Source organism: Passer domesticus, chromosome 4 (assembly GCF_036417665.1).
Source record: "Passer domesticus isolate bPasDom1 chromosome 4, bPasDom1.hap1, whole genome shotgun sequence".
In the NCBI taxonomy this organism is placed as follows: Eukaryota; Metazoa; Chordata; class Aves; order Passeriformes; family Passeridae; genus Passer; species Passer domesticus.
In genome coordinates, this window is record NC_087477.1 from 38,218,958 (window position 1) to 38,242,526 (window position 23,569).

Below are 23,569 nucleotides of genomic sequence, written 5' to 3' on the forward strand. Positions count from 1 at the left end.
GTATTGGCTTGTCATTATTAATCCTGGAGAGCTAAGTTTCAAACTTTGACTGTATGTTCTGGTTTCCTTAGTTTGTTTTTCTGTAACATAGATACACACTACCTCCTTTGATATTTCCAAATACATCTAGTGGGTTTTTTTGTTTGTTTTGTTTTGCTTATGCTATAGATGAAGATGACTGCACTGCACTAGAATGTTATGTCAATGCAGAGTGTGTTTTGCTGGAAGATGGTGCTATGTGCCAGTGTTTGAAAGGATTTACCAGGAAGGGGAAATCATGCTATGGTAATTAAAATATTATTATAACTTTTGAAAAATTGTAGACTGTGGAGGGAGGAAGAAAATCTATCTCCTTTCACATTGGCAGCTCAGCTGTGTGAGGCATCAGAGAAAAGTCAATAGTATGAAAGGGATGATGAGCAGAAAACATGTGAGATGAAATGGCTAGTCATCACATGCCTTTTTTTATCCCTTGAGCCATGAGTGTTAATCCTATTAATATTAACAAGAAATAACACAGATAATGGAAATATAATGTATTTATTTATAAAAATTGACTAAATATGAAAGCTCAGTCCATAGACATGATAGTTAATGTATAATTTAGACATAAGGAATCTCTTCAAAATTAGTATTCATGATGATTTATTTATATAAAAGTGCTTCTCTAGTTTCTTTCAAGCACTAGAAAGACTCTAACAGCCATACAAAACATTGCTCAGGGTGGTCTTTAAGTTTCTGGACTTGTTTGCAACATAAATGGAATAACTGTTTTGCTCTCACAAAGGTCAAGAGAGGAAGATGTTAGGAAAAAAATACCATTTGGTGGCTAAGCATGAAGAGAGTCAGAAGAATCTCTGTTACTATGGAAAGGGAAAAAATTGTAAGCTGAAATGGGCATACATTTTTTCTACTGTAGTACTTTTTATTTTTTAAGCCTATATGTTCCTTTATAAAACCAAGTTGCTAAATGCTCTTAGAGGTCTTTTCCAAATTAATAGATTCTATGATTCTATAATGTAAAGCTATTTTTGACTCAGATCATTTCCTCAGAACAGGTTTTGTTAAGAAAATGGTATTTGTGATATCAGTTTGTTTACTCTCTTGGATTTTAGAACAGCCCCTTCAAATTTCATACCAAAAAAGACCACAAAGTCCTTCTCTTCCCATTTGCTTTACGCGCACAAAGCCAAGTGGCAGCAGAGACTGAGGGAGATCCGTGGTGCAGATGTCTCAGTGTACTGACGGATGTGCTGGTTGCCTGACCCGAGTGTCCTGTCCCTTGCTGTGTCCCGCAGACGTGGACGAGTGCGCTGCGCGCGTGGACCGCTGCAACCGGAGCGTGTCCGACTGCATCAACACGGACGGGGGCTACGTCTGTGAGTGCCTGGAAGGCTACACTGGAGATGGAGTCCACTGCTATGGTATGGGCATGTGGGAGGGCTCTGCTCTCTCCGGAAGGTTGAGGCATTTCTGCCTCTGTGGTCCTTTCCTCCCTGTTTGAAGTGTGGTAACATCAGCAATTGATCAATATGCAAAGCTTGTAGTTGTCAGTGAATATCTCCTCTCGGTGTTTGCACTCTTTTTAATGGCTATAGAAGGAGGGAGAGGAGGAGGGAAGTGGAGGTGAAGCAGTAGAGCTTTATTGGAAATCGTTGCCATGAATATAAACGAAAGCAGGTATTGAGTGTGTCATAATACTCATCAAATAATTCCAGGTCTGTTTAATAGGCATGAGGTTCAAGGTGTAACACTGACAACTTGAGTACATTTAGAGTCTTGTTAATAATCAGACCCCTGATTTTCCCATCCAGCTCTAATGCCAGGTCTTTAGTTCATTCCCTACGTCTCTTAAATTCTTAATCCATTTTAGTGGTAAATATGAACAGGAAGCTTTTTCTCCCTAGTATTTGACTAGCACACAGTTTGTTCAGAGCTTTATGAGAGTCTTGCCTTCTCTTTTGTCCTTTTCTTTTACTTTTTTCCTTTATAGCCTAATTCAAAGCCCAATAAGGTTGAACCAATTCATACATAATCTTTACTGGACTTGCTTCTTCAACACTGATTAGGATGACTGAGAAATTGAGAACAGTACCATTATTAAGGTTAGAGTGTGGACAGTATCTGAGGCAGAAGAATCAAGAAGGCCTTTTGCCTGCAGGGGTCAGAGCTAGAGCTCATGTCTTTGAGGGTGTTTGGAAGTGCAGGTGGTGAACACAGAAGTGACAAGGTCCTCTTGCTGACCCAGCACAACCTAGAAGGCAAGTCCTCAAGCAGCCCTGGGCTCTCACTGTCTTATTTACCACTATACTGTGGAATAACTGTCCAGGATGTAGCACCTTCCACTGTCATTGAAAAACAGTCTATTATCTTCCTGAAGCCTTTAAGCCCAGAAAATAGATTCTCAGCTGATAAAAGATGTAGTATTACTAAGATGTAAACATAACTGAGACTAATTTTGTGTTTGATGACTTCAAATGTGCTATAAAAGCCAGAAACAGGTAAGTGATTTTGTGCTTCAGTTGTAAGCACCTGCATGCATGCACAGTGTCCAGGAATGTGATGGTATGTTCAGTGATATCACACAATGAGTTAATGTGGTGTTGGTGAAATCACCTTTCTTGAAATATGCTGCAGCAGTTGTGTTCCCCTCCCCTCACCTTTTTTATTTAAGTGCTCTGAATTTTCTATACTGTTTTGAGCTAGATTGTGTTAATTTTACTGTAAAAAAATTCCAAGCAGTTTAAGCAATCATTTCACAAAAACTGGGGTGGCAGACCTGTGATTCCCTGAAGTAGACCCGGCACAGGTATTCTGCTGATGGTCCATAAAATGAATGAGATGCTCCCAAACTCTGCTGTGCGAACCAAAGGTTTCACCTTTGAGGGGGGTGCTTTGGCACTTAGCAAGGTGCAGGTGGCCAGCCTGCTGGAGCTGCTGCCATGGGCTTTGGAGAGAAGGTGTGGGGGCAGGAGGAGGGTGGGCAGCAGAATGGGGGTGAGAGATGTGTACGAACCTAACATGGTCTCTGAGCCTGGAAACTCTTGCAGCCAGGGAGCCTCTTCACAGTCACTCAAAACCTCACTCATTGTGGTGTTTACACAAACTGAATAAACTTGTAGATTTCTAGACACTTTTCTTCTGCCTCAACTCTTGTTAGGCTGCACTAGGTGGGTGGTACAGGGGTGGGCAGCTCCCCACTGCCAACCCTTCTGCTGTGTTACTGCAGGAATGCCAATATAAGGATCCAGGCTGCTGGGAGAATACCTCTGGTACAAATAAGTCTCCTTTTCCACTCTGCTGCACTAGTTACATTTCATGGGGAAGCCTTTCCCTCCTTCTCCCCATGGAGAATTTCTGCATCAGCACAGCATGCTCTTGCTATACAAAGCATGCTGGTTGCTTTTCTATTAGGCTTTCCATGAAGGCATATTTGCAGAGGGACAGATCTGTGGTGTTTTCCCCCACTGCCTGGGGAGCACAGTTACTACTGCTACTGCTACTGCTGCCCTTTTAGCTGATGCTCTGAGGCATTTCACTCTTCTAACTGCAGACTGTTTGGGTGACAGATATTGATGAGTGCAAGACGGGGTCCCACACCTGTGGAGAGAACATGACCTGCACAAATACAGAAGGAAACTTCACTTGCTCGTGTGCTGATCATGCTTCTGGAACTGGCGACGCTTGCAGTGAGTAAACGGAGTGAGCAAACAAAACAAAGTGGCCCTAAATTAAGAGCTGTGTCCTTGGATAAATTGTTATACCTGGAAACTAAAAGATCCCTGTATGGTAACATCTGGACCAGATTGTGGATCCATTTAGCATTGCCTTTAGGAGGCTGTTTTGTGGTGAACTACTGAGAACAGATCCAAGTTTAGTAAGGAAATATCTACATTGAGGAAATATATACATTAATCTACTTCAATGTAAATTTTTTGCTGTCTAAATGTACCAACAAATCTATCAAATGTCATTTACAATCTACAGCAGAAGTAAATGCTCCTTAGAAGTAACATTTTTTGAGGATAATTTCAGTCTGTGCCATTTTTCAAACTCCCCGTGCCTTCTGTTACTTTGCAGAAGTCTAGCAGAGGAAATGCACATGATTTAAGTGCCATTTGATTCTTCAGTATAAGCTTGTCTTTCAGTTCAACTAATTGTTCAAAAGGGCTCTGAAACTCCTTAGAAAATCTGATTATCAATTTACTGAAGGGAACTGCTAAAAGTTCAGCACTAGTGACTATTTGACCTTCATTTTAGTGCCTCAATGAGGTACCATCATTCTTTAAAAATGAGAGTGACTCATTCTTTTACTCTGTGTCAGCCCTCTTGGTCAGAGTGAATTTTACTCCAGAGTGACTTTCTGATGATGGAGGAACATTGTGTGACTGTCACAGAGCTGTTTCTTTAAAAACAAGGAAATTAGGACTTTCTTAAATAGAGTACCTATCAGGATTCCCACTCCCATTTTAGTCACTTAATCTTTCAGTAGTTTCAGGTGTCACTCAGGAAATGATGATTTTAAATGATGCATGACTTGGAAGTAATGTTTCCTGGGCCCTTCATGTGTCAGTCTGATCCCATGTCTTTATAGATGTTAGCACACTGTTTTAGCTCTTTGCCTAATAAGCTCTTTTAGCAAGATGAAATTTTCCTTGCTGAATGCATGCACACCTGGGGTTCACTACAATCACTCATCCCTTTCCATTCAGGCTCTTTGCCATGGCAGTTCTCCTGCAAATGAAATTTAAAAACCCAAATGCCGTTGAAGGTCATGCTGCAATGAAACTGGTGTGAGTCATAGAACTGACCCCATAACTGTGTGAGAATGATTAGGCGTGTTTCTGCCAATCCATACTGCCAGAAATTCTTTGCCATGTACCTGTTTTGTTCTGACAGAACAAATAGATTTGTTGTAGCATCAAAGTATGCATGAAAGCAGCCCTTTTCTGTAAGGGCATGTCTGCACTGTGGTCATGCTGTGCAGAGACATTAGTGCTACCTTTACAACCAGCTAGTTTGGATAGGTGTGTAGGTGGCCGCATGTGTGATTCACAGCAGGCTGCAGAATGCTTTGGTAGAACCACTGGGCTCCCTGCTCCCCCAGTGATGCTCTTATCTGTACCTGAGCTGGCCTGAAACAGTAAAAAATGTGATCTGCCATCACACCTAGGTGCAATTAGCTGAATGGCAGCAGAGTAGAAGCAATCTGCATAAGAATGACAAGTTTCTTGTGAAAGTTCTGAGTGTGAGATCCAAGTGTATGAAATACAGTCACCCTTCACCTCTGTCTCTCACCCTGGTGATTTATGCATGGTAGAGATTTACCATATGTCAAAGCTGCATGAGTTGCAAAAATAATTTCAGAGTAAGTACCTAGACAGTTGGTGCAGTTTTTCTTCAGGACTGGTCTCATACATCTAAACACACAGAACTCAGTCAATCACTGTAGGTCTTTCACTGTAAATCTAAAATATTTAGAGATTTATATATTATATTAATATATTAAGATATTATTGTATCATACGAATAACATGATATATTAATATATATTTATAAACTGTATTTATAAATAATAAATTATGTATTATACAAAGAGAAGAATATTTATATATAATAATAATATATAATGTATATTTATAAATAATGTTTATTCCTCAATATATAATATTTAGTAATTTTATCTATATTTCTGCTTGCCTAAGTTTGATAACAGCATAAGAAAATAGGTAAAAACAAGTAATGAATAGAAATTGGGTAATTTTATCTAGTTTAGTACCTTGAAGTTCTGGAATTCTTTCATAAGATTATGTTGCCAATGAGGCCAAAGGTTTGAGATGTCCTTGGAAACCCTCTGTTTCAGAATCTACTGTTCCCCCAGCTGCTGCCAGCAATGAGTACACTACAAAGGCTGTGCAAGGTGATGTTGTAGGGTGTCCTCCTTCCTACGAGTCATACTGCCTCCATGGTGGAGTGTGCAATTATGTTTCTGACCTACAAGACTATGCCTGCAAGTAAGTACAGAAATTTGTATTTTCTTTGCTAAAGAATGGCACCCTTGGAATGCTACCCTTAGTTTGCTGTAGGCAGTGAAGAGTTTGTCCATGAATGATCTGTTCATCCCTCATGTCACTCATTAGTATTCAAATCTCCTCTTTCCTATAAATGATCCGTGTAATTTTCAGTGCATGGCCACTCTGTTCACACCCATAGCAATTAATATTGCAAGGATTGGATTTGTTCCCCAAGCACTGGATTCTTTACTTTGGAGATGGGAGGTAAGTTGTTAAATGACTTGAAAGAGGTGCCTGCTCTCTCTCCTGTACATGTCCTGCTGGCCTTGCTGTTCACATAGCATACAGTGGGATGGAAGAGGACACCTCTGTCTTGTCTTAGCAATCTTTTGGTGTCAGCATCTTCCATGACAGAAAGGCAGAAATGAGTAGGATATCATTTCCCTCTTAAAAACAGGGAGAGTTGTGAGACCTCAAATACTGAGGTCTGACACCTACTTCCCTGTCAGTATTTTTGACCCTGTCAATATTTTTGTGAAGCCTAATTCTGGGTTCCCCAAATGCAGGTAGTGATAAAAGCAAGGAGAATCTCATCTCTCCAGAAGTCAGCCTTGGCTTGGTCAATGTAACAACCTAGTCCCATGGGATAATAATATCTTCAAAACATTTAGTGCTGGCATTTAAGTGTGTAACCTGATTATATTTGAAGCTATACTCAGAATCTTTCTTCAAAATCAAGCATAAAATCTTTGCAATGGGACAAATCCCATGCCTGCCTCCTCCCCCAGGGTCACAGGTGGTAAGTGAGGACCTGTACAGGGGGTGGATGCTGTTCCAGGGTAGGGAAATCTCTCTCTGTGTCTCAGGCTTTCCTATTTTGAAATATGAGTGGTCTCCCCTCCCTACAGCCCTCTGTACCTGTAAGAACATGAAAGGAGTGTGTCTCATGAGCATATATGGGAATGAAGTCAGTGCTTTGTGCTGTGGATCTCTTGAGCTCAGCAAAGCCCTTGGGCAAAGAAATTATGGGAGACAGACTCATGGTCATCTCTGGTGCTGGTTTTGGATTTTTAGTGTAACTTTTAGAGACATAGTAAACTATCTATTTTCACTTCAGAAGTTTCTTCTCTCAAAATTGAAGAATCTGCAGAACTTTCAAATGGGATAACATTTTTTTTTTGTTTTATTTGTTAGGTGTTAGTGCATAATGAGAATTGAAACCTACGTATTTTTCAATTTTGGAAGTGGAAGAAGTTAAAAAATTTAAGAGCACCCATGCTTAGCCATGCCGTTGGGATTTGTGTGTGGGTGTTGCTGGATTCTGTCCCCGCTGAATCCTCACTAGATGGCAGCATTCATTCATGTAGGCTCTGATTTATTAACTACAGAAGGGAAGGAATGGAAAAATGTTATGCAGCAAAAATCACATTTGTATTTTAATTAATAAAAGATCATACACTAGAAAGTAGATCTGCCAGCATGTTTGAAATTCATTGTAATTTACCATTAAAAAATTAGCATTTTTTCTGCCTTTCAGTGCACACGCATTCTAAATTTTAACAGAATGAGAGTGCTTGTGTCTGACTTAATAATGAATGCTGATATAACGTTTTCATGACAATAGGTAAAAGCTGCTGCAGGTCAAATCCTGCTTCTTTTTCTCATCTGACTAGATCTTGGACTTGAATAAAATTAGACCAATTAGAATTGTGATGAGTTGAGCCTACATTGCTGAGGGATTGTTAGGAACTGAATAGACTTTTCATTTTTTCCATTTATAATTTATGTCTTGCCTTGTGTAGCGAAACTAGGCTGAGATTATTTTTTTATGTATTTCTCATGTTCTAGTAATTTTGATTTGAGGGTTTCATGCATTGATAGGCTATTTCCGTGCTGGGTTTTACAGTGGTAAAACCAATCAAATAAAAAAAAACTGGCTAGAAGAAGCTTATATTAAAAGTAAATTTTGAAGATATTTCTTATGCATGGGTTTTTTAAACACTTTCATTCATCTTGAATTTTAGAGTAAAGATTCAGATAAAAATGTTATTCTCTTAATCAACTCACTCTAAAAATATGAGTCAGTCTGCCCTGCCTACTTTAAAGAAAGGGAAGCTTGCTGCTGAAAGAAGTTTAATGGAAAATCCTAGGGAAACACTCATCACACAGCAGGATTTACAGGATTTGAGAAACTTATTTCCCTACTTTTTAACCCACAGGAATCTGGTAACGACAACCTCTCTGTACAATTCTATAGGCGATTCAATACCTAATAACGGTACAGGAAAAAAAAAAACGAAGAAAAAAAAAGAGAGAGAGAAAAGAAAAATAAAGAGACTTTTAATACTGGATTCTCCAGGTTTCAACCGCATACCTTTAAAATGATTTTGTCTCCCCCGTGCTAAAGCGAGCCAGATGTTTCTGTAGCGGTGCTCGGTGGGGAATGGATGCGAGGTGACGGAGGTGGCGGCGTGTGCCCGTGCCCCGCCACCCTGCAGCGTGTGCCCTCTTTCCCGGCAGCTGTGTGACGGGCTACGTGGGCGAGCGCTGCCAGTTCAGCGACCTGGAGTGGTGGGAGCAGCAGCGCGCCGGGCGGGCGAAGGTGCGGAGCATCGCCATCACCGCGGGCGCCGCCGGGCTGGCCCTGCTGCTGCTGCTGCTGGCCGGGCTGGCCGCCTACTGCCGCAGGTACGGCTGCTGCTGGGCTGCTGCTTTCACCCTGGGCTCGGGGCCGAGAACGTGAGCCCAGCTGATGGCAGCTCCTTTTCGGTAACTGGCTCTGTGAATAATACAGAAAGTTCTGCCATGTCCCGGAACTCACACTGATGTTAGTGAGCAAACATGTCTGGAAAGAATAATAGACCTTATTAGAGCTCAGGAGCATGCATTTTACTTCTTTCCTGCCTTTCCCTTCACAGCTCTAGATGTCCGAATCTCTCATGGTTTCATGAAGAGAACAGGCCTTATTAGAGCTCAGGAACATGTAATGTATTTCTTTCTGCATTTCCCTTCACAGCTCTAAAAGTTTGAAGCTCTCATGGTTTCATGAATAGACTTTATTAGAGCTCAGGAACATGTCATTTACTTCTTCCCCGCCTTTCCCTTCGCAGCTCTAGATGTCTGAAACTCTCATGGTAGGGGTTGGCTCTTCTCCGCCAGCTACTCAATGAGTTGGCTTTTGTTTCCCATTGAGTGTAGAATTCCACCTGAAAATCTTGCATTGCCTACTAACTTTCCCAAGGCAAAGTTACAGAGTGATGCTTCTAGCAGTGGACATGGAAACAGTTTTCCTGGCAGTAGAGAGAGTAAAATCAGGGGAGTGAGTCTAAGCACATCTGCTGTAAAAGTACTCCCTGGCATTTTCCATGGCTGAAATGAATTGCGCAGATTTGGGATTCTTCCTGTGGCAAAAAGAATTCCAACAGCCACTATTTAAGAACCCAGTCTGATGTGAAATTAAATGTCATCGGTGTCCCTTAGACTGGAAAGTATTAAGCATTTAAGCTAGAGTCTTTTGGCCATGACCTTGGCAGACAGCTGTTCTCAGAGGCTGATTTAAATGCCAGATTTTTGTTTGTGGTTTAGGTCAATTTTAAAATTAGATTCTCCTAGACATAGAAAGTTAAGTTATGAAAGAAAGTTAAATATGCTAGTATTTTTCATTCTTATTTAATTGTTCTTGGCATATTTAGTCCACAAGAGTAGGGAACAGCAAAATTTCTGTTTTTCTATTAATTAGTTATAGGGGTCCAGAATTAAAGCTAAGGGCAGCCTGGATTTTTCTCATAACCTGGGGTTCAGATTTTGATCAGTGGATATATAAAGAACAGAAAAATTGTGAGATTCTTATATTTCTCATATATTTCATATGTTATCATATGAAAAAAAGACAGAATATTATTTGTCTAAAGGTATGAAAGTATTAAATTTCTTCCCTTCCTCTCTCTTTTGTAATTTCTCCCAGATTTATGTTTCTTTCTTGCCAAATGCTTTTGATCAATATAACTATTTACCACAACAACAGGTTTTCAATTACACACTTGACTGAGTTTGAACTGCAGCAATTACTAGCATAACTAGATCAAAATTAAACCGCTGATCTAAAATCCCTATTTAACTGGGGTCTGGAAACCAGTATTTGGGTTGAAATTGCTATACCACTTTTTCAGATAATCTACTGAATTTCAAAATGTACTGATTAAGTCTTTGATAGTCCTGTTCCTTCCCCTGCAAAAAAGGAGATGCCAATCTCCTTTTAATTGAAGGAAATGAAGCTGGAGGTCTACACCTGCCAATTTGAAATTGTGGGAACTGAAGGCCGAGCGTGCTGCAGTGTTGTGTTGGTTTGTTCAATGACTGTTGTCTGCTGAAGAGCACTGTGTGATTCTATGGTTTATGCAGTCTGACTGTAGAATGTGCCAAGCTTCTTATTTTTCTTGGAAAGAAAAGAAACAACTCTTTACTACAAAAATAAAGCCAAACCTGAAACATAGATTCAACACCAACAATTTCTCCACCTCAGTTGGTCAAGGCCACACAAAGCAAAATTTATTTACACTGTATTTTCATGAAGGGAGCAATATATGGTAATTATGCCATGTGACCTTTCTCAGTTAGTATATAAAAGCTATGTAGAAATAAAAGGAAAGTTCCTAAATAAAAGGAAAATTCCAATTTTAATTGGTAAATATCTACTGAATTTTATTTAAAACAGATCAAGCAAAAGGATGATATAAACTCAGACTTCCAGAATTTGAAGACTATAGCATGAATTTTTTCAGCTGATGCTTAGAAGGGCAAAAATGTGTTTGTAAAGTGAATAAAAATGTACTGATTTAGATCTCAAGAGAAGTAAATTTTTTTTTTTTATTTTGGGCCTATATGGGCTTTTAATGCTGCCTTATAAGGGATTGCTGTTTAACTGCAAAAATAACTGTCTTTGAATTTATGGAACTAGCCTCTTAGAGCTGATTATTCATACCTTTTGTGGCTCCAGACTGTACCCATAGCTTTTTCCCCCAAAGCCAATTCTGTGGATGACGAATTTTTCCTGGAAGAGCTTATTAAAGCTTTTTGAGACTTTCCGTTTGTTTATTTCATAGTAACTTCTGAAACTGTTGCTTTGTATAAATGATACAGATGAATACAAAAGTGACTTTCATAATTGCAGCTACCAACACTGTACAAAAATACAGTCAGCTTTTTATTTCTGAGCTTCACCCACAAATACTCTTCATTGCATTGGCTGAAACAAATCTTTGTAAGATAAATGTATTATAAATAGAATAATGTGAGAAAATGGAAGGGTCTAGTTAAAATTATGAGGCCTATTGTTCATTCCAATGAATGACCCTTTGCAGATGGCACATTGGAACAAGCATTTGTACACTTCTTACTGACTTCTTTTTCTGACAAGCTATTTGTTTTAATCACTGTGTGGTAATGGATAGCAATACACAAACCAGTGAGAGAAAACAAAATAGATGTACTTCTGTGAATACTGATAGAATAATGTGTGAAAAAAGCATCTGTTCCTCTCAAAGCAAAATAATTGGCTTCAGCTTTTGTTCTGTTGCAGAAGTCAGAATTTGTATAAGAAGAATCTCTGTGCAGAGGCGATAAGAGCTGCCAGCAGCCGCGCTGACAACGAGAGCGTAACACCTACTGGCAACAACTCTCTGGTAACCATATTAATGTGGAGTGGAGAGGGAATCAGGAAGGATCAAAGAGTGTTAGGGATCCACTTGAGATTATCCATCAAATAATTCACATCTTAAATACATTAAATAACTGCTAGAGTCATCAAGTGCTTTGCTGTGAACCCTAGTTCATCTTACCTCATTGTTATCCCTCAAAGTTCACAGCTGCCTGGATGTATTGCAACCATTAGCCAGTGTTATTGTTAGCTTTGAACACAACAGTTGGGGAACTGTGTTCTAAATTAAGGAAATGGCAATGTGATGACATGGCATATCACACAGTTATTTTCACAGGAAAGTATGCCCTCTGTAAAAAAGCCTTCTTGGAAGCCAAAGTATTGTGTGTGCTACATGAGATGTTGAACTCTATTTTGAGGCTTGATGAAATTAAATGTCTTGTATTAGAAGCTGCTGCCTTGTAAAGAAAAACAACCAGGATTTTATCAGGCAGCTTGGTAGGGTATATAAAGTTCCAGTTTTACACTGGTGTAGGTAAGAATGCCAACATGGTCTGGTTGTACAGGCCTGTGGCTGTTGTCATTTTTAAAGCTGTGTTTAGCCCTATAAAATCCGGTTTAAGGATCTGGTTCTGACTGGCATTAGAATAACATTGCGCTGCTGGGTGATAGCAGTTGGAACTTGAAGTTGTCAAGTGACATAATTGGCATCTGTGGCTGCTTCTGTGCTCAGTCTGAGACTCTTAGAATGGCCTTGCAAATGGTTCAGTGAGTGTCTGGCAGGACCTGTGAGTGGGTAGCCACTGAGCACACTGTCAAACATATGTTGGCAGTACTGAGTTGACTTGACCCTGGTTGTGGCATTTTGTTCCTTAGCTGGTCAAATGCATTTCTTATGCACATTTAATTATCAGCTCCTTTCCTTCAGGTATTGCACAGCATATGAGCTGAGATATGGCAATGCCATCATTTGTTCACAGCAGAAGTAAAATCCACAGTTTGTAAAATAGCTGAAGTTGAGAAAAGCAGAAACATTTGTTGGGACAGTTCACTGCCTGAGAGTGGTGCTCTGTGAGGCCTGCAACCCATCAGCTCTGTGCCCACTTTCTGCTGACCCTGCAGTTAATGCTGGTCACCAGTGACAGTTTTGCTTGAATGTAAGGTAACTAAACAGCTAAGCAATGGACTGAATCAACAAAAACAAATCAAGCTTTTACAGCTATTATACATTTGTGTTACATTTCACTATGCACCAGGAGACATTGAATACATTAATAATTTATTGCAATGGCTTGTTGCACACTGGAAGAGGAAATCACTGACCCTTTGCTAATTACTAGTGCTTACTCAGTAACGATTGCTGTGGTTTCATGCATGTGATTTTCTCTGTGCTGATGTAGCCATTGATTGTTAGGCTCACCAGGGCTTCATGCATGCATGCACTCAGGTTAGAACATCTAGAGCTGCCAAAAGCTGCAGGAAGTTGTCCATTTGTACTACTCACTTCAAGTAGGTTATTGGTTTTTTATGTTAAAAAAAAAAAAGAAAAAAGTTATACTACATCAGGGACAGAAAACTATAGCTGCTCAACTTCTAAGATTTTTGGGTACTATTGAGCTACACGATATTAATGATCTTAACAAAGGATTTCATATTGGGACTGTATCTTACGTATGCAGTAACTAAGTAGCTCATGAACTTCACTCATTTGGTGGTCCTCACTGCCACTGCTCATTTGTGAGGCTGCTGAGAGTGCAAAGACTTGCGTGTTCTTGCCTCTCTGGGTTGATGTAGAGGATAACAAGACTTTGTGCTATCACACACATCAAAAGTTAGGTATCATGACACTGAAACTATACCTACCAACTGACCAAGCATCATTCACTTTTCCCTTTACATCTTTTCTGCCAGGCAAGAGTGCAATTAGCTGAGGGTACATTAGCTGAGGATATGCCTGCATATTATTTTACATTCATATTAGAGTTCCATAAGCCAGGCTGGGTTAGTCCTACTGATATGTAAGCCTTGGTAACTTCTGCATGTGCCTGGATTTTGATGCTATTCTGAGACTTTTCATCCACCGACTGTTTTGCTCTGCACAGTGAAATATATTTTGCAGAACTGTGTGTAGCTGAATCTCTGCCGGGGTTTGGTCACACATGGTTTAGCAGCTGTAAGAGTACAGATTTTACATAAATGAACTGATGCCTAAATAGGTGCACCTGCTACATGTGTGTTCTATCCACATAAATCCACCAGTTATCCACCTGGACCTCTGAATCTGTCAGTGCTTTGTTTGGAACATCTTATTTACAGATGTTTTCTTCCCTGTCTCTTTAAACCTCCCCCCTTTACTGGTTTTTCATCTTTTCCTCTGAACAATTTCATCATAGTGCTTCACATTGCTTTCTTCTACCCCATTTTTTTCTGTTTTCCCCCTGGTCCTTTCAGCATGTTACCCCAGAGGGTCTCATCTTCTGACCTCCACTGTCACTGTGGCGTGATGGAACTGCATCCTGCAGGAGATGCTGAGAGCCAGGAAAGGAGGCTTGCTTCCTTCCCTGTGTTTGACAGAGTTTCCTGATGTCTAGATTCCTGCAGATATCTTTAATATTTTTTAAATGGCCCTCAGTACTATGGAGATGGTTGATTTTCATGAACTTTTGTCCTTGCCATTGGAAATGTTGATTTGCAAAGCAAGTGAGTAGTTCTTAGCTAGACTGAGACTGTGTGCTTTTCAAGGAAAGACTGGGGCTGTCATCAACTCAAATGCTTAATTACCTGCAGGGGAAGGGGTCATCCCAGAAGCCAGGATGACCTTTTTCCCTGTTCTGTGGTTGGTGTATGTGGCCCTTTTAGTTTGCCTCTTGGGTTTCAGAAAACCAGTTTGTTTTTTATTAATTTGGGCTCTGCAAATTTTGTGCATATTGTATGTATTTGCAGTTTGCAGTTTTTAAGGAGGGCAACAGTTCTCTGGAGACTAAAGCAGTTGATCTAATTGAGTGTGAGACAGCAGATCGTCATCCTGCCTGTCCTTCAGAATCTGGTGAGTAGGATGTCCTTCCTCATTAGATCTCTCCTCACCTGCAGCAGAAGCAGTGGTTGCTGGAGGAGACAGAGAAATCCAGATTTTATTTCTGGCAGAGCCCATATTTGTATTGATGTGAAGAGACCATTCAGTCTTATATTTTGCAGATTAATCATGAGAAACTACACTACAACAGTGCTTTCACACAGAACAAGCCAGAGGATTCTTGTGATAGAGTAATATAGGATGTTTGCATTAATATAGACCTGCAGAGCTTTGCAGGTGAAGTTATGCTCATCATACTGTTGGGGAATGGATGTCTATGGAACATCAACAGTTTGACAGTCCTTATTCTTTCAGGCAGGGTACCCGGAAAGGTGTGAAAAGTCTATGGCAGTAAATGCAGCTCTGCTTTTTGTGTTAAACAAGGTGTTTCACTGCTTGGGGAGTGTTTGGTGCTTAAACAAAGATGAGATGAATGGAGGAGGTGTGCCTCCCATTACTGGTGCAAAGGCAGCAGGTGGCACAGAAGCATAGAATGGGCTTCCATGGCCCTCAAATTACCAGCTGAACCACTCTGAATTTTAGGAAATACTGTCTTCTAGGTGGCAATCTGTTAATTGCTCAGATGGTGAGAACTGATGGAGAAAGACTAATACCCAGATACATTTGTTTTATTTAACACATATACTTCCTAATTGCAGAAGCTACTAAAGAAGCCAGTTTGCCTCTGCCACTTAGAAATAGGCAAATACAAATGTTTGAGGATACAAGCATCCAAGCATCTTGCAAGATTTTCAAAATTGCCAGTCCTATCCTTAGACATACACTGAGTAGTCACTTTATTAATCAGTAGAAAATGTGCCTCGCATTTACTTGGATGCACTAATATTGGGAACATGTGTAGAACCTTACTGTCCAGCAAAGAAAGACTGATGTTTCCCATTAAGAGACTCTGTTTTCTTTTACAGCTTTATCAGATGCAGGTATTGGAACAAAAATTTCCCATGACAGGTGTATGATTTTTCATAAAAATTTTAGCAGAAATGGTTCCACCCTCTTAGACAACAAGATCAGTAAATAATCTGGTATTGTTTTTTACCATGTTAAAGGAAGTTCTTATGCCATGCCAGTGAATAATTCTAAGATCTTTTGACTATGAAGCAGAGACTTTAATCTTGCCAGGCAGGTAGTCTTGGCATGCCTTTCTCTGTTACGTATTAAAAGAGGAAACCACGAATCTAGCCTAGGACAAGTAATTTCTTAAAATCTGAAGCAAGTTCTTGACTTTGCCTGGTTTTTCTTCTTGTTTTGTCAGGTATTCAACCTGATTCTGTGCATTATTTTGCAGCTTTCTTCTCTCAAAGCTGTCACTACATTTCTTTCAGCTGAGCTGCTGTGAATCTTTTCACATGTCTTTCAGTAACACATATATCTTTTCTCCAGAGGAAGAACAGCCTGTAATATGTGATAAAGCAGCAGAGACTTTGGCAGAAGAGGAGAAAGAACAAGGCCACCGAAAAGAGGGTCCTGTTGGTGAGAAATCATGCCAGTCCACGGCAGCAGTGAAGGGCCCTCCCCAGGCTCCCTGGAGCATCCATCCCAATCCCCTGCCAGAAAGGGAGCCTTGCAATCTTGCCCCAGCCAGCTTGCTGATGCAGCCAGACTAGAAGCAGTCTGTGTTTGAATGGGAAAAGGAAGAAGTCAGCAAAAGATGTGAACTCACAAACACTGAAGCAACACTCATTTTTTTCCATTAAAATCTGCTTTAGAAAAAACTCACCATTACTCAGAACAAAACAGAGAAGTCCTGGCCACTCCTTCCCTGTCATCTCTGCTTGGAAGAATTACTGTGAGCAACGTGTTGGCAATGAGTACTCTATAAGTATCACTGCTGCAAACTTCATTAACTGCCTGCTAAAAGGTCACTGGGAGGAAGAGAGTCAAGTGGGTGATTTATCAGTGATAAGTATTTTCTAAGGGACCTTGTTGCAAGTAGTGATCTTTACACACACTGAGTTTAGAAACTGCCTAGGAAATGAAACATAAGGACAGCTGCAGAGAAACAGGAATGGAGGATAATGCATAAAAATTAGTTCAAAATGATCTTACTAGTAAAAGATTTTATGGGCACTATATGCCTCTCCCCAGTGCTGCTGAAAGACCAGTGCAACTTCTTGGATTCCACCTGAAATGTTCTTGTGTCTAGCAAGCACCAAATAGGATCTTTAATTTCTCAGGCTTTGTGTACTGGAGGCACATGCTATTAATCATGGGCAGTATTTGAGGGGAAAGGTGATTCCTCCATTTCTTCCCAGCCTACACTAGTCCTTCAGAGCATAACAGGATTATTTCTGGGCTGAGGAAGTGGGTTTGTGTCCGCCTTCAGCCCTGCAGAGAGGCATATGCTGGAGCTGTCCTTGTCTTGCAGAGGTGTGCCTGGCACCAAAACCTGGTCCATTATTTAGGACTCAGTGTGAGGACAGAAGTCCAGCCAATTGCTGTTCCAAAAGAACAGGAGGAGTGAAACAAAACCACAAAAAAGCCACCTCAGTTTCGACAGACTTCCACTCAACTGCCTGTTGAATCTGAGGGAACAACTGAAAAACGGAACCATTTTTTCTGGTAACTGGATTTCTAACACTATCAGGTTATCTACTCTCTTGTAAAGCTCTGTCGTATGCAGAGCTGAGGTCAGCAGGTGAGAGCCTGGTAACACCAAGGTTGTGGGTTCACTCTCTATGGGCTATTCACTTCAGTTGGACTTGATGATCCTTGTGGGTCCCTTCGAACTCAGAACATTCTGTGACATCAAGTGATTTTCACCAACTTGTCTTGACTTCCTAAGGCTGTTTTCAGAATGTTTTGAAGATACCTGAACATCAGCTGAATTACTAATAATGATTTTACTATTTGTGGGGGAGCTCTCAGTCCTCTGTTTTTGAAGCCTGCTGTTGTAACCTTTAAACTCTGCTACGGTGCCCACCACTAATGTTCCCTGTAATTCATAAGATGGAGGATAGTGGAAACTATTACTAATTTCTGTGTTTACTATTCTGCTTTTCTGGATTCCTTTTGAATCCTGCCAGAAAGGTATGGAATGTTGTAATTTATTTTTTTTTAACCAGTTCTGTAGGCCAATAAGGGAAAGAGCAATGAAAGGCTCTTACCTCTTATCCAAACTAGTTACACACTGGAGTAACTTTGTGAAGTCAGTTTTGTTTTACGTTGTTGAAACAGTAATGACACTGAGTCCTGATTTTGTAGAGGGTCATCACTTATTTAACTTCTAAAGTAAATTTGAATTGTTGAGGCTGTTTGCTAACCACAGCAATTCTGGATTCAGAACAAACTTGTAAAATACTCATTTCAAAGCTGAGTTGGAACTACCAGCGGTGAAGACCCATTCTCTTGTGTGAATGGTAACAAGGGTACTTCCACAGAAAGAGAAATGGTTGAGAGGTGTTGGCAAACTAAACTGTGCTCAGAAGCAGGCAACAACGGTGTTGAATCATTAGGATTTGATAGATTTGATTTTAAGTTTGGTATTGTTTAATTTCACTAACATTGTTCAAAGCATCTAGTTTGGATTCCCTGGTCTTTCAGCTACTGATCTTCTCTATTTTAACATGAAGAGAGTCCAGGTCTAAAGGCCCCAGTTCAAAAAACCATTTTGTTCCCATGAGAGATTCCCAGCAAAAAGACTTTGATCCCTGCACTTTGAGTTTCTCTGGTGAAGTATGTTTTTGTGCTTAAAATGCAAGTGTTGTGTTGAATGACAGTCAACATTTCATTGGAAGCTTCCCCAACCAAAAGAAATAAAGATCTGTAACTTTGAATCTTGCCTGAATAAAGATGTTTCAGACTCCTTAAAAATCAGTTTGCTATTCTATCCTGGGGTTTTTTTTTTTTTGTTTACTTTGCTTTCCTTCCAAGGATCTAACTTTAAATTCTATAGTATTCTTTACAGAATAAGATAGGGAAACCAAGCTGATACGTTTTTGTAATTAGAGTGTTTGGAGTTTTAAATGTTTCCTAAACTCAGCTCTAAACTCAAAATAATCTTTAGTGTAAAAACTTGAAATGATATTTCAATACAAATATAATATATTTGGTTTATTTGTATGTTTATAAAGTTATTGATTTATAAAATAAAATTTTTAAAATACCAGACAAAAATCCCTGGTGTCTCTCTTGTTTTAAGAGATGAGAGTGCACAATTCTGGTTTCAGTTGACTCCTGTCAGGTAAGCTGAAGGCTCTACTGGTTTCATACAGCCACAGTCTATAACGTGTTGGTGCAGCACATGCAGGTATCATGGGTTTCTTGTTCTCCACCAAGAGAATCTGTACTAATGAGGATTATCTGCTGCAGCTCACACCTTGCTCCCACCTTGAATATGGTAAGTTTTCATTTGTATTTTATTTATATCTTCCCATAAACCAGCAAAATCCATATAATCCTTTTTGTTCACATCTAAATGACTCTTAGGAATGCTGCTACTTATTCATCTGGAAATATCATCCATGGCTTCAGAATACATTTTCAAATTGGTTGCCAAGATGTTCTATTCATGCTTTACAAGCAGGTCAGTTGAATTAAATAGTTGAATCCTGGATGTTGCTCAGTTTTTTAGCTAAACTTTCTTCATTGAAAACCCTTAAAAAATTATTAGACTTTCTGTGTATGTAACAAACTTAGTATTGATCTTAAATCCTACTGGTGTAGTCTGACTTTTTAAAATAAAATTATCCTGTGTTACATTAAGCTGTAAAAGAGGAATTTAGAAACACATTGGGTGAAAAGATTGACAAGTCCAAAGTGAGAAAACCATAGGCCATTTTAAAGTGCAAAATGACTCTGTTTAGTTCAGTAAATCTTGGCCTTATAGAAATTAACATTTCAATCCTCCAAAGCTGTATTTTCATTGTCAGCAAGTGAGGAATGATTCATGCTCATTCATAAGTGACACAGGGGATGCAATGTGTCCTAGTCATAGAACTGCATGACATGTTTACTTTTACATCCCTTTTTAGGTCCCTTGCAGCTTTGAGGAGGTTTATCGGTTCAGGCAAGAATTTTTCATCTTGCTGATCTGTTCCAGAATTAAAACCTTCCCCTGCCCTCCATCCTTCCCCACCCCCCCCAAAGAAATTATATAAAAAAAGTGGAAAGCTGTTCAGAATTGGATTAATTAGGGGAAGCCTATGCCTTCTGAATACATATAGTGTTTTTGTCACATTGAGAGTAATTTTATCTCATGTTACTTCAGGGTGATGCCTACAGAGCTCCATTAGTCTTCAGGACACACTTGGTGTTATTGCTTCACTCTCTGATAACTGGCCATCTTTATCTCTGTGCATGTGAAAAGGAAAAAAGTTAGTGGCATTAGAAGCCTCCCCCAGAGCCCAGGAATGCACCCCAAACACAATCTACAAGGATGATAGCCTAATTTGGCTTATGTTTCTCTGATCTTTTATTGAGACTGCTGTTTAATGCCAGTTTTGATGTGGACCAGAACCAGCTAACTTTGTGAAGACCATTCATCATGGGATTAACATTCAGACAGTCCTCAGTACCTAGGTGGACTAGGTTCAGACCCGTGGAAAGCCTTAGTCCCTTCTAACCAGACCTAGGGAGCCTTAATATCCTGCAACTCCAAGACTTTGGAACTTGATTTTTGAGGCAACTGCTGCAGTAATCATGTATAAAGATGCAGAAGTCCTTTTATAGTGGGTCTGTGGCCACTGTCACCTCTTCCTCCCCCAGGTTAACACTTGTAGGTGTTACAACAAAAATATCTTCTCCTTGCCCACTTTCTCTTTGGAGAGGATGGTTGTGGCTCTTCAATTCTTTTAGGTGCAAGCTGAAGCTAGCCCAAAGCCTAAAAGGAATATCTAGACTTCATAGATCAAGACCCTGTAGTCTGGCAGCTGTCTGTTTTCCAGGTAAGAATTTGGGACATTATCTCCAAGAGAAATTTTAAGAACATCTGAGAGTCCCAGAACTGTTTTTGCTCGCACTCACTGCTGCATGACAGTGTTACCTTTCCAAGTACCCAGTTTTATGCCACATACATTGGTGGAGCTTCAGGTCACAGACAGTCTTGTCCTTGTTACCCCTAATCTGTCCCTACCAGCTCACTGTGGGTTTTGGGACCTGTCTGACAGCCAGTTTTCAATCCATGTTGCAATATTGACTTCACCCATGTGGTCTTTATCCAAACCAATTTGGATTGGTTATAAAAGAAAGTCAAAAGACACCATGCAAGGGAATTACTCACTTTTATGTGAGCAGATACTAGAAACAGAACAGCTGGAGTCTTGGTCCAGTAATAAGTTCCCTTGATATTAGTAGGATGCAGCAAATGAAAAGAATCCTTAATAATTCATAGAACAATTAGCTGCTCTGGGATCTCTATTGATTAAAGACAACAAGTTTTATGTGCTACATTCAGTCTGCAAAACAGTGTGCACACTTAAATGGACATGATTGTTGTTAATATTGATTTCACAAAATAATACATTTGATTGTGATGTAATAAATTGAAAGAATGCACAGTTGATATTTCACGAGTCTATTAACAGCAGTTAACCATAATGTAGTAAAAGTAGTGGAAGTGTGCTATGTATAAATGTATAATTTCTTCACTAAAGAAAGAAATAGAAATATTTACACTAAGATTATAAAGACCATTTCGCTGCTTACTTCTTCTTTACGAAAGAAAGTTGGACCCAGTTCCATGCAGCCTTTGTTCAGTGTGTGTGTCTGCAAGTATGTTAAGAAGAAGAAACATGCATTTTAAATGGCTCTTGAAAGACAACCATTTAAAAAAAAAATCAATAAACTAATACAGCCAGATGCTGAACATCTCACTGGAGAGCAAAATAAGTGTGGGAGATTCAGGGATCCCTACAGCATTTGTATGAAATAATAATAAAGTTCAAACATTTCCGCTGACCTTAGTGTTGCTCATTAAAGCTTTTAGCTGAGACCTGGATACAGTTGCATTTAAGTGAGGTGTTTGGAATTAAAATACAGATAAAAGGAAGAAGGTTAATCCAGGTCAAGGGAACAGACCAAAACTGGGATTGCATAAGATTATAGTATCTTTCCTCATTTCTTCAATGGTCAACAGCAGTTAGGTTTAAGTAACACTCTTCTCTGCAAAATCTCTTAAATGAGAGCCTAAACATAGTATTAACTGTCCATTTTTTGGGGGGGTTGTCAATGTCTGTAATCACTATAAAATGGGATTTTACCTCTAAGAGAGTTTTGTTGGCCTAAACACAGAAATGTGCTAAACACCACCTTCAGCAGACAGAGATATAAAACAAAACACCCCCTACTGCTTGTTATATGTTGTAATCATAGTAGTTCTTTTCTCTTTTCTCATACCTAATAATCTGTATGAATTGTAGGAAGTACATCAAAACACACTCTGAGCCCCCTTTCATAACAGAGAGGCAACCTTGACCCCAGAGCTGAACACTACCAAATGCTGAGGCAGCTGGATCTGGATCTTGCCTTGTGGCTGAATGTAAAAATAACCCAAACCTAAAGTCTTCATCCAGCCAGTGGTTCACTACTCTTCTTCTGCACCCCGTATAATGTTCCCTCAAAATGCAAATCCAGGCCTGTGTGGCTGAGGATACTGCTGCCTTAGAGAGTGGTTGTGAGCACTCAGGAGCTCTTGGTTCTGTTCCTCGCTCCTCTGCTCGAGGGATGACATCGGGCAAACAACTCAGCAGATCCTTGCAAGCTTCCTCTCCACTAGAAGAAATAAAGGTGGGAGGGAGAGAAAGCAGGACACAAGAATTGTTGCCTGTATTGTAATAGCTCTTGCTATGATAGTTGGCAGTTTTTTTAGTCTTTGAAAGAAATTCCAGCACAAGGGCTACACTTATAAATAAATCTAACATTCAAATCACTGTGCTTAGAATCAAGCTGGTTGAGATTTATATTTCTTTCTTCTCCAGGGACAGACTAAAACCTGTTTGAAGTGGATGCAGCTTTGGCAATGTTGTGTTGTCACATTTGAGATTTGAATCTTACCCCCCTCTCACATTATTATGTGCAAAGAGAGAGTACTGTAAACCCTAACCTACTCAATTTTTTTTTAATTATGTTAATTAATCTCTCTTGGTAAAAACTCAGCCCTTTGTTTAGAGCCTTAGAGTCCAACTCAAATCTTAATACTGTACTAAACTGTAGTGCAGAGGTGAATTCACCCTCTGTTTGTATATGTAATGCTAAGCAGATCCAGATCTAAAATTTTCAAAATGCTTTATGGAACAGAAGTCCTGGAAACCTCTCAACAAGCAGAGCACAGGTATGTTTGCCTCAGTGTGTCCTTTGGGACAGAGGGAGCATTAGGAGCATTTGGGTGTATTGGTGCAAGGTCTCCAGTGACACAGGGCACACACTCTGGAGTCTGGCCCAGGAGCCCTTTCAGTCGAGGTCCCAGCCAGACCCAGGCGTGCCAGCCTCGGGGGGATGTGCATGCCTGGGAACAACCCAGCTAGCTCCAAGCAGAGGAGGGAAGGGCAGCTGGGTCCTTCAAACAGTTGGACCTAACAAATGGCTCGTGTTTGAAGTCTTAGGAAGGAATGTGTGCTGGAGTGCACTAATACTGGCAAACAACAACACAGAAACGGATATGGCCAAAAGTTGGCAGATCTTCTCTTGGAATGTAAAGGAGGTGGTGGGGGGAAGCCAAGAATAAAAAAGGCTAGATGTTATTCTTTCCACATGTGTTTATAGAAAAGGGATAGATTTCACACTTCACCTTTTTCCAGTTTAATGTGTATTTTTTCTTCTGGTTTGGTTTTTGTTACTTTTTTTTCACCACCTATTGTTCTCTTACAGGTC

General features: G+C 39.9%; 1 protein-coding gene across 1 annotated transcript in view; it reads left to right on the forward strand.

Annotated features, from left to right (window-relative positions):
* The window catches only part of EGF (epidermal growth factor), a 55,527-nt gene extending 36,657 nt beyond the window's left edge, over positions 1-18,870 (forward strand). Inside the window, exons 18-25 of the mRNA XM_064417209.1 lie at positions 169-285; positions 1,299-1,424; positions 3,570-3,689; positions 5,864-6,014; positions 8,535-8,702; positions 11,593-11,695; positions 14,614-14,716; positions 16,145-18,870. Coding sequence (XP_064273279.1) covers positions 169-285; positions 1,299-1,424; positions 3,570-3,689; positions 5,864-6,014; positions 8,535-8,702; positions 11,593-11,695; positions 14,614-14,716; positions 16,145-16,368 — 1,112 coding nt within the window. The 3' untranslated portion in view covers positions 16,369-18,870. The remainder of the gene's footprint in view (positions 1-168; positions 286-1,298; positions 1,425-3,569; positions 3,690-5,863; positions 6,015-8,534; positions 8,703-11,592; positions 11,696-14,613; positions 14,717-16,144) is intronic.
* The last annotated feature ends 4,699 nt before the right edge of the window (positions 18,871-23,569 follow it).